At 35.4% G+C, this 10,841-nt stretch overlaps 1 protein-coding gene across 3 annotated transcripts; it reads right to left on the minus strand.

Moving 5' to 3' along the window:
- Positions 1-526: 526 nt before the first annotated feature.
- Positions 527-9,298, minus strand: LOC121236121 (metal tolerance protein 10-like). 3 transcript variants are annotated; one of them, XM_041132626.1, is made up of 6 exons: positions 8,958-9,298; positions 4,329-4,441; positions 3,196-3,441; positions 2,146-2,226; positions 1,618-1,848; positions 527-1,315 (listed from the first exon to the last, which is right to left on the minus strand). In XM_041132626.1, exons 1-6 carry the CDS (start codon positions 9,157-9,159, stop codon positions 971-973), a joined length of 1,218 nt encoding a protein of 405 aa, XP_040988560.1. In that variant the 5' UTR covers positions 9,160-9,298; the 3' UTR covers positions 527-970. The 3 variants fall into 3 exon arrangements, with proteins under 3 accessions (XP_040988560.1, XP_040988561.1, XP_040988562.1); XM_041132627.1 differs by lacking the exon at positions 8,958-9,298 and adding an exon at positions 5,404-5,980; XM_041132628.1 differs by lacking the exon at positions 8,958-9,298 and adding an exon at positions 4,958-5,356.
- Between the last annotated feature and the right edge of the window lie 1,543 nt (positions 9,299-10,841).

The raw sequence follows: 10,841 nt of genomic DNA on the forward strand, positions 1-10,841 counted from the left end.
CAGTCCGATAAACGGACTATAATATAAAGATATGTGCTACATGTTGCTAGTTTGGACTGACTGAAGAAGACTTTCACTATCTTTTTTTCACGATCCTTGGTTAGGATGGAGAAGCGTCGAATTGCCGGTAGGAGACCGCTAGAAACTATCGTGGTGCGTGAGGACCACGCACAACATTAGGAGACTAAATGTTAGTCGTATCTAAGAAATCCGAAGCCACTGACCCCAAAAATGTTGTGCATAAGGCATTCGATATTTTTCTTCTGCCATCCAAAAGATCGGCGGCTGGTGGGTCTTATGGTGTACCACTCCGAGAAATGACCGAAACAGTGACAAGAGGTGATTTGAAAATTAATTAACATTAGTAGTTTTTGATACTTCATATTTTGGGATTTTATTAATAATCCTATGTGGTCTACTTTATTTTAAAATTTGTATAATCATTAGGTGGCAACTTATGCTTGGAGGGTGTAAAACTTGGACTTTACACCGCATCCTAGCACTAGGTGCTTCCAAAAGTCATATCTTCCCATATAAATTTTGCATTACTCATCTAACTCATTTCATCATTTAGCAACGTGTGATTTCTCATGTATTTGCCCAGCGTACCTGCAATATGATTTTTCATATGTTGCTGCTATAACTGAAGTGAAAAGGAACAGGGAATAAGGCTTCCTGCATTTGTTTGACTATTGACAGGATTTCAAAGTTTTATCTTGAAGTTCAACTCACAAATCATCCAAATTCTTTCAATAAAAGGGCTTGCATATCAGGGACTGGCATAAGAGACTTTCCAGTGATGCTCAATCTTAAATATATGAGCTGGAAAACTCAAGATAAACGATGTTCCGGCATCAGATGGTAAACTGCAGCAGAACTAGAACGTACCAGATCTTGAATAAGATACTTATTTGTGCGTGGAAAGGTTGAGATCTGATCATTACAAATACCATTGTCGTCGTCATTCCCATTAGATCGCGATCTTGTGTTCAGGCCTGTGACTATACTCGAAATCTATATGTACAAAGGCTCTCTCAACTTCATGGAGCTGCTCAAGCTTCTCTTGCAATGTCTCGCCAATATTATGTGCTTTGTTCAGAAGCATGTCTTGTGCCAAAACTATGTCAACCTCCACAAAATAATGAGAACCGAAAGTGTAAGCTCTAACCGTATCGATGTGCTTGATGTCTTCATTGTGATTCCATATTAGATATGTTAACTTTGCCAAAAATTCAGGTGGTGCTGTTCTTCCGATTAGTGACCATACATTCTGAATCACTGTCCTTGTCCAAGTAGTCATTGTATACAAAGCGATCTGCATCACAGGTTCAAGAAATCATCAAAAATAGACAAAGTTTTGAGTACAAGTAGCAAACCAAAAACCCATCCTCATGCCACTTATACAGCGCCATGTAAAGGGAAGGATTGGTAATCTACTTATTAACAAAAGAGATAAAAATGGAAGTACAAATCTTTCATTATGCTGAATAGGTTATACTGATGATTGTGATGATTTAAGAAAGGAAAATAGAAACTTTGAAAGTAGCTGAACCTCATTATCTACAGTAAAGGAAAAGAAGGAAAGAAGCCAAATAAATGAGCTGTGTATGAACTCACTATAATAGCTCCAGTAGGATCAATCCACCAGTAAAAATGGATAGCCAGAACAGCTGCTGCCAAACCAACTGAATTAGTAACAACGTCGAATAAATGATCTTGTGCATAGGCTCTAACAATTTTGTTCTTAAATCTTCGACAATAGACCATGAGCACAAACTTCACTACAGTTATGCAGACCATTATTCCAATCATCCATTTCTCCTTCTCGGGATCCCTTTCAGGCTGGGCCTGTAATCAAAACATTAAATGGAGATTATATTAAAACTATCAATAAATAAGTTTTAGATCATTCACAAAATTCCATCAACAATTTCAGACTGGTCTTTCTAGAAACTCATACATTTGGTTACCTGTAACCTATGCCATAACTCATTCTTTATGCAAAAACCAATAACTGACACATTAGACCACTGAGATGACAGAAAGGGTGCTAATTCTCAAATCTAACTTCGGTTAATACGTGTCCATGTTCACTGTCATCTACAACCTTTAACTTATTGGAGCAGTGGCATCAAAATCACATACCTTTGAAATGAGTTGTCGACCAGATTCTATCAGTATTTGTAATCCAAGAGTTGCCATTACTGATGCAAAAACAATGATGCCCTGCAAACTCAAAATTAGTATAGATTTCTTGCAATATGGTGTAAGTGTAGTAAAATCCAGTGCTGGCGGCATCTGCTGTAATTAGTAGAATAACTTGGGTGCACAAACCCATAATTCATAGTTGAAACCTACATATTCTCAAGCATTGATGCTATTTATTCCCGAGACTAGATTGTTTTACTGGTTCTCCATTTTATTCCCAACACTCCATTGTTGCTATTTCATAGCTTGATGTACTGAAGCAAGCCGTGTATAGGAACTTCACCAATATCAATACAAGAAATTTCTTGTTCAATGCATTCTCATTAAACCACTTCTGCCAATAGAAGCTAGTTATTAATATACTCAATATTCTCTAAGCCAGATAAGAAATGAGGAGTCTACAGCATGAGCCTGAAAAACTCTCCACACTTGTTACAGTAATTTCAAACACAAATACATGTCTCTTCATTGCTTTCTACACCTAGGATTTGTGTAGTAAAAGTTGAAATAGCCACAAGGTGTTATTTGCCCCATTGATTACAAGAAGGATCAATGAAATAAAAAACACATACATTAATCTTGAAAGTATTAGGGTTTAACACCTTAATTCTACCTAAAAAAAAGTATTTGGGGTTAACATGCTAATTAGTTTAAGATGAATAATTTTCCTCATGACTTTCTGAGAAACCACATGAGGCACAAATGCAACACTAACCAAGCCCACATGAATTCTCATTATCAGCATTCACAACTCAAATCTACTGAAATACGCAATTGAAAAGAACTTTAGAAAAAAAAAAAATACAGGAAGCTAAAAGAGTAGTCTTCTCTTTAGAAGTAAGGTGATCGGCATAAGGTAGATGCCTCTCAGCCAGGGGGCTTGAATTTGCACTAATGGCCAGATAGAAAACATTTCGGTTGTGGTGCTAAAATTATCCAAAGAATTGACAGAAGCACAGAAACCAATTATAGGATCGGAGAACTTACAACTGGCTGCATCCGTTTCTTTCCAATTGGATAGTTATACTGGTTTTGTTTTCTCATGGCATGTGCAGTGAACCACAATATAAACCCAGACAAGAGATCTAAGAGTGAATCCATGGTTGAGGCAATAACCGCCAATGATCTGCTCTCAATAGAAGCATATAGCTTTGCCGCAAAGAGTACAACATTAGCTATGTTTGATGCATGGATTGCGATCCGCTCACTTTTTACAAGCTGCTTCATCTCATCCTGAGAATAACATGTTTGCAGATTAACAATAAAAAAAAAAAACATAATGGTTTCTGTTTACTAGGGGTATTGGGTGGTATCTGATGCAACCTTGAACTTTCATGAACCAGATTCATGGAAACAAATTGTGAATAGAAATAGTTGTCATATAGAATTATTTTTTTTCTGCAATTAAACTCAGCTACCCTCCTTTATGTATAAGAAATGCATTCAAAATACTCAAGTTGAACAAAAAAGAATATTCAATTGAAAAGAAGAATACTAACAATAAAATCCCTTAAAAAATCGCAAGACTTATATAAAGGGAGTTCAGTTAAAAAAAAGCAAGCAGAACAACCAACCTCTGAGCTTTAGGGAAGATACTAACCATGGATAACCTAAGAAGGCGTGGACTCATAATTATAGACTAGTGTTGTATGTGCAGGAATAGTGGAAAAAGGGTAAATCATTTACTCTTACATTGTGATTTTGCAAGGGACATATGGAATTATTTTTTCAGCAAAATGAGATTAGCATGGGTAATGCCGGGAAGGGTGGTGGAACTACTAGCTAGCTGGAGAGGGATCACAAGGACACCACAGATTGCAGCTGTATGGAAGATGGCTCCTATTTGTATTTTCTGGTGTATTTGGAGAGAAAGAAATGATAGACTTTTTGAGGATCATGAAAGATCCTCCGAGGAGTTTAGGACTTTTTTTTGGAAGACTTTATTTATGTAGGCCATTGCTTTAGAGTCAAATGGTCTCAACTTGCATGATTTTCTTGTAACAGTTTCTAGTTCTTAACTTGGTGTACTCTTATGTATATCTCCGGTGTATTTGGGCTATGCCTATCTTTATCAATACAATTACTTCTTACTTTTCAAAAAAACAAAAAAAACAACCAACCTCTGTTAGACCATCAGGCAAACAACCATTTTCAGTCATGGTCTCCATCTCGTTGAACCCTTCAAGGAGCCTTTCTTGCTTCTTATAATAATCAGCGACCTTGTTTCGTTTCCCTGTGATCAAGTGTACAAGTTTCATGTCAAGTCATCACTATAGGGGATAAAAGGTGAATGGAAGCATCCAAATTCATCATTTGATGATGTTTCATTTTCCAAAAAAGTTCTTAGTAACTATGGTAATGGATAAGAAGACATCAAATGATTCTAATATTAGAACTACAAGCATAACAACCTAACAGAAATAGGCAATATGTGAAGTGCCTTTGCCAGAACACCTAAGGGAAACTTCAAAGTTGTCAGGTTTGCTAGAGTCGCTTTCTATATGATCCCAAAAAAATGAGCAAGGAGTTATTCCACAAAGCTTTTGACTCCATCATTCAGATATCTTAAGTCTAAAACACATAGAATGCCTGAGTTGGTAAATGGAAGAGCACAATAGACATCTAAAAAGAATAATTCTCTTCATACTGCAAGGGCAAAAGATCTTTTTTCTTTTTATTTATTTATTCATACAAGAGTAGCTGTTGTAGAACTAGTAACGAATATGGGAAGACCCCACATTTGGCCAACCTTAAACAATCAATTTGTAACCGTCAATGATTTCAGGATCATATTTGCAGGAAATGCCTTGTTGAAAGTATCACATTTGATAGAAATCCTGCTCCATTCCAGCCATACTGGAGGACGTAAACTAGCCAAAAGTTGCTGCATTGAACTATGCTAGCTATGTTAGTTACTTTCAGAAGAAATGGGATGGAATACCAATCATGGACTGTTTTCCAGTTTGTAGAACAGCTGAAGATCAGAACAGGATAGAATCCGTATAAATGCTACTTTTACACCACCTAATATTTTTTATCCTAAGCAATATTTCATGCCATCATCAGAAGGGTCATTAAACTGTCTTCATACAAACAGCTGTCTGCTTTCATATGAATGATTTGAAGTTCTATATGCCATAAACAAAGGTCAGTAATACCCAAAGGCTTCATCAATAACCAAACTCTAGTCCTTACAATTTCCATCCCCTCATCTCTAGCTTCCTTCTTAAACTTGAAAAGTCATGTGCAGCCATCACTCAGAATTGATAAAACATCACTAATGCAACCACTCAACTTTGATGGCAACTACAGAAGATGATCAAAGCAGTTGACAAGATAACTACTCCCTGACAACAAAATACACGTTATTTGCAGCACGAATAGGGACTTCCTGTAACATCAAAGAAGCATTGTACCAGCTGAAAACTTATGCTTTAGAAAATGGGGTTTCTTAGAACCTTGACTTTAATATATAAATGTATCAGTTAAAGGCCCCCAATGTAATGAGACTGCATTTTTTTCCCTTGTTGATCCTGGAAATCAGAAGCACAAGGCATTCTTGTGGAATCTTACAACTACCCATTAGATAAAACTAGAAAAGAAAAGGTTGCACGAAGTTTCAACCAATCAAGTCATCAAAAGAACGGAGGATTATTATTATTATTCTTGTTGTTGTTGTTGTTGTGTTGCTGTTGTTGTTGTTTAAAAATGAAATGAATCTCCCACCTTACCTAGGCCTAGTCAAGTGGTGGAGGGAGGGGAACTGGGCCACAAAAAATAGAAAAGGGACCCTCCCTCCCCTCCCTCATGGCGACACCACATGTGCAGCAAAGCAAAATAAATCTCGTAAATTTTACTGGTAAGACTACAGATATAATCCCTTTTTTTTCTTTCCTGCTAAAAGATACAAAATAATTTTACGTATTAACAATAGGAAAATTAACCTTTCGGTCTTTTCTTTTTATTAGTCAAATGCCCACAATGGACTAACGTGTTAAAGGAGTTTCGTTTTTAACCTCTTTTGTGAGGAGACGCTGCTAAGTTACATTACAAAAAGGCACAGGTGTTTTTCCTTGTTTCCTTAATATATACATATGTATATAGCTTCATTTCTCCAACCTAGAGAAAGACACAGATCTTCAATCGAAATGCAATCAAAAAATTTTCCCCTTCCAAGAATTCTTTGTTCTCAACTTTCTTTTTTATATATCTGAAAGTGCATTTTGTTCAAGTCTTCTTCGGCTAAAACCCCTCCTCTCATTAATAGGGGCTGAGGTAGGAAGCGCAACAGAGGACCACCCCAACTTGATTATGTCACTAAGATAGGATTTTAGAATGACAACCACTAACTATTGTAAATAGACATGACCCAGGCAATCAGAAGACATAAAGCCAGGAATTCTGGCACTATCGTGTAGACATGAAACCAGAAAATAAGTAAGGAAATCTGGGACATGAAACCAGGAAATAAGCCAGGAAATCTGGCACTACTATGTAAACATTTCTCTATATAAATAAGATACAATCCCTATGGAAAGGGCATTCAGACCAAAAATTGATAGATTATATTTTCCTAATATCTTTAATCAAATTTGAAGCTTGTCTCATTTTTTTCTCGCATTTCACGTTTCTTAATTTGCTTAGGCAACAGAGGACCACCCCAATGTGGTTATATTTTCCTAATATCTTCAATTAAATTTGAAACTTGTCTAATTTTTTCTCGCATTTCACATTTTTCTTAATTGGTGCATCATCATGCTTTGGTGAAACTAGGGGAGCATCTTAGGGTTTTCGCAACAAATAATGCTGACTGGTGTCGAATATTACTTTGAGATATTAACTAGATTTAAATGTAGAAGAACAAACCACACATGACACAACTCATGCAATAAGGGAATGTGAATTTGCTGAATGAATAAAATAATATTCATACAGCACCAAGGGTGGTGGCTCAATGGTTCTTGGGTTACTTCCAGTGGTTTGGCTGTACTAGGTCATGGGTTACACCCAAGTGGACTCTCAATTAGCTGCCTAAAGATCATTGAGTTCCCTAATAGGGTTGGAGTCTAAATTGTGGCTCAAACCTGACTGAGGGAGCATCTGTGGCTTCCTGCCATCTAGGCCACTCCTCAGGTTCCCAGTAGGTAGGGTGCTACTATGGTCATGCCCAGGTAAGGAAGCCACCTCCTACCTGTTTTTATTATAAACAAGTATATCCATACAATTATTTGATCCAAAGGAGCTCTCACAACTAGAATTTCAGTACCACTGAGAAAAGCTAGTTGGATAAACAGCCAACCAATGTGATAGTGTCACTTCACCAAAAATACTAAAACTTTTTATTTTAATTTGAAATATTATATAACCATCCTCCATTTAAACCAGAGTTATAAAAAAAGCTGTGTATATCCTTACTGTTGCTGAATAATAAAAGTTGAATGGTGGATGGCATTTTTGTAAGAAGGTGCAGCCAGAGTGAAAGCAACTTCTTTAGTAGTACCAACTTTTGTCATGATATTCTAACAACTGTATTTACATTCTTAAAATTATTTTCAGCCAGTATAATTACAGAACATATTTCAAAGCAAGAACTACCAGAACACTAGGCTTAAAATTTTATTACCCTTCCATGACATGTCAAAGGGAGCAAGACCTAAGTAAAGAGGAAACCAAGAATTCTCTCTTGATATACTTATAAAAAACGAGTCTTGAGGGATTTACTATGCATCAGCCATTATTCACTCTCACACCCCACATTTATAGCTTTTTCATAAGGTGCGGAGGTGTTTTTCATAGGGCATGGAGTGTGGGGTGGTGAATAGTGACTGATGAGAAGATTTTTTCGTCTCTTGATATGTATGAACGCTTACTTTCATGGCATTTCTAGATGAGTACAAGATTAGGCCTTCTTAAATGCTTTGTATAGTTACGGACACTAACTAAATAGATATATGTGTGGTACATAATGGGTAACTTGCGTGCACGTATCTTGTTTCTTACATGATGTGGGCCTTATTTTATTCTATTATTCCAATATGGGTTCCTCTGTCATCAACAAAAAGTTGCATTCTTTTTTCTTTTCACAACTTTTCACAAAAGTTGCATTCTTTTTTCTTTTCCGGGCACCAAGTTGCATTTTAGAGATTGCGACAATGAGCCAATACGTATCATGTTCAGAGTAAATTGATCGGATTATGGGACATTCCCTCAAATGGGAAAAACAATTCCTTTGTCTTGATAAAGTATGCAAAGTTTACGATATCTCCAGCTCAGGCTACAAAGCTCCTCCCATTAGTGCTGGAAAAAAAAATAACAATATATCGCTACCCATTATGCAAAACGTGTCACGGAGCCAACAGTACACTGACAGATGCCAGACGCAAACAACCGAGTCACATGGATCAGTAACTCGCTTGAGTCAGCTCAGTCGTCAAGAAAAACCAAATTGTATCAAATAAAGAAATAAGAAAACCATTTTTAATCAAACCAGCTGAGCGGTAGTAAATCTTGCAAAGAAAGAATAAAAGAAACAAACAAACAAAATCAAAACTCTATTCCAATTCTAAATTGACATGCTCAGTCCCAGGCCCTTCGAATATTCGCACAGATACATTCATACGTACATATTTATATATATAGGTATTAAAGATTGCCTTTTGAAGCATGTTTTTTTTTTTTAAAAAAATCAAATTTACATAGATAATGCTCAAACAAATGAGAAACCATCGTGATTCATGAAGGAGTCTTACTTGGGGTACGAAGAAGGCGGTGGAGAATGAAGGAATTTCGATCGCCATCTCTTCTCTCTGGCAGCGCTGGGAACTCCTGCAGATTGAGTCTCCACGAGGATAAATCGCTTCTCGACGCTAACTCAACTTCTGGAGACAGAAGAGGCTCCCTTTTGATAGTCCCATGCGTTGCATCAATGGCTTCGTTCCTGCTCTCATCCATGGCACTCCTCTCTCTCGCTAGCAACAAACGAAGGGCAGGCTTTCCCTTTCGACGTAAATTCCCGCTTATTTTCCCCCTATATATTTATTATGATAAACGTGAAAATTTCTGGAATGCCTCAGTGTGTAACGTACAATCAATTCTGTCAACTTTCTTCTAAGTTTCTAACTATATAGTCGAGTTCTCGAAAAAATAAAGAGAAGGTTAAAGTTGTCTATTCCATTCAAATTTCATTTAGAAATATCTCCTCTTTTCATAAATTTGAAAAAAAAAATATTTACAATCGGGATAGAGTGCATAAACTCACATAATTTCTAATCCTAAAAAGAAAATTTGAAATTAGAGGGGAAGATGCGTGAAAATAAGATTTTGAAATGAGATAGAAAAAAAAAAAAAAAAAAAAAGATGGATTAGGAAAAGAAGACATTTTTATTGTATGAGTTACTTTTTATTGTTTGATGTCGGAGAGTAATAAGATCCGTTTGAAAACTTATAGATAAAATATGAAAAATGATTTATGTATAATATTTTTTAGAATATTTTATATAATAATATTTTAAATGAGAAGTAATTTTATAAAATATCTTATAAAAATAATATTATTTTATAAAAATATCTTTCTAGTATAATATTAATTTCTATTAATACATTTTTGTTCTATTATATTATACCTGGGATATACGCCTTTGGTATCAGAGCCATTGGTGATAGTATTGTTATTACAATTTATTGCTTATTTTATTGCTATTGATATTTCTATCTTATTTTCCTGATATTTACGATGGATTTTTATTATGCTCATAGTACTGGATTTCGTGATTTGTATGAGTTAAAATGTACAGAATATAATTTAAGAATGGATTTACAAATCTCGATGGATAATATAAAAGATCTTAAAAGACAACAACAATTAATGAGGCAAAATTATACATTAATGATGACTAAATACCATGTATATCAAAGTAGGCAGTCTGCAATAGAATACTATGAAGCTGACTGCACTTTCCTTAGAAAAGAAATTAATGCCATAAGAAACCATCTAAAAATACTTGCTTTATAAAAAAAAAAAAAAAAAAAAAAAAAAAAGAGTAAAGGAATCATTGATACAAATTTTACAAAGATAACCCATAACTAGAGAGAAAAATGTATATTGGGAAGCTTGTGTTGGTAAGCCAAGAAAAACCGATGGTCAGCCCATTTAAGCCAGAGGGCTCTCAGGGTGGTCCCGGTGGTGTTCCCTCAAGTTCTTAATCTACTTATTTCTCTTTGGAAATAGGAAATTTTTGTTGAAAATCTGAATCAATGAATTCTTTATTCAAACCTAATGAATCTACCACTAGCATCCCGACAGAATCTGATAATATTAATCAAGAAGACTATAGTATATTAGATATAGAAAGAAATCTACAAGATTGGACAATTCCCGATGTTCCAAACAATCAAATATATAAAATCTCAACTTTTTCTTCTAAATTTTCATTCCTTACAAATTACACAATTAAAACAGTAGAGAAAACTATTAGTTTAAATAATGATTATGAATCATTACATCTCTTAACAAAAAAGGCTATTGATCAACACAAAAAGAATTATTCTTTCATCCATATTGGATTAGTACAAGTAGCTATAAAGCCACTCACTCGAAACGGCTTAAATACCTCAGTATTGCTTTGTTTAAGAGA

Source organism: Juglans microcarpa x Juglans regia, chromosome 6D (genome assembly GCF_004785595.1).
Source record: "Juglans microcarpa x Juglans regia isolate MS1-56 chromosome 6D, Jm3101_v1.0, whole genome shotgun sequence".
Classification (NCBI taxonomy): domain Eukaryota; kingdom Viridiplantae; phylum Streptophyta; class Magnoliopsida; order Fagales; family Juglandaceae; genus Juglans; species Juglans microcarpa x Juglans regia.

Coding starts and splice junctions, on each gene's coding strand:
- LOC121236121 (XM_041132626.1), bottom strand. CDS start 9,159: ATGGATGAGAGCAGGAACGAAGCCATTGATGCAACGCATGGGACTATC. Junction 3,442..4,328: donor TGCCTGATGGTCTAACAGAG/GTTGGTTGTTTT, acceptor TGTTATTCTCAG/GATGAGATGAAGCAGCTTGT. Junction 1,316..1,617: donor ATCCTACTGGAGCTATTATA/GTGAGTTCATAC, acceptor CCTGTGATGCAG/ATCGCTTTGTATACAATGAC.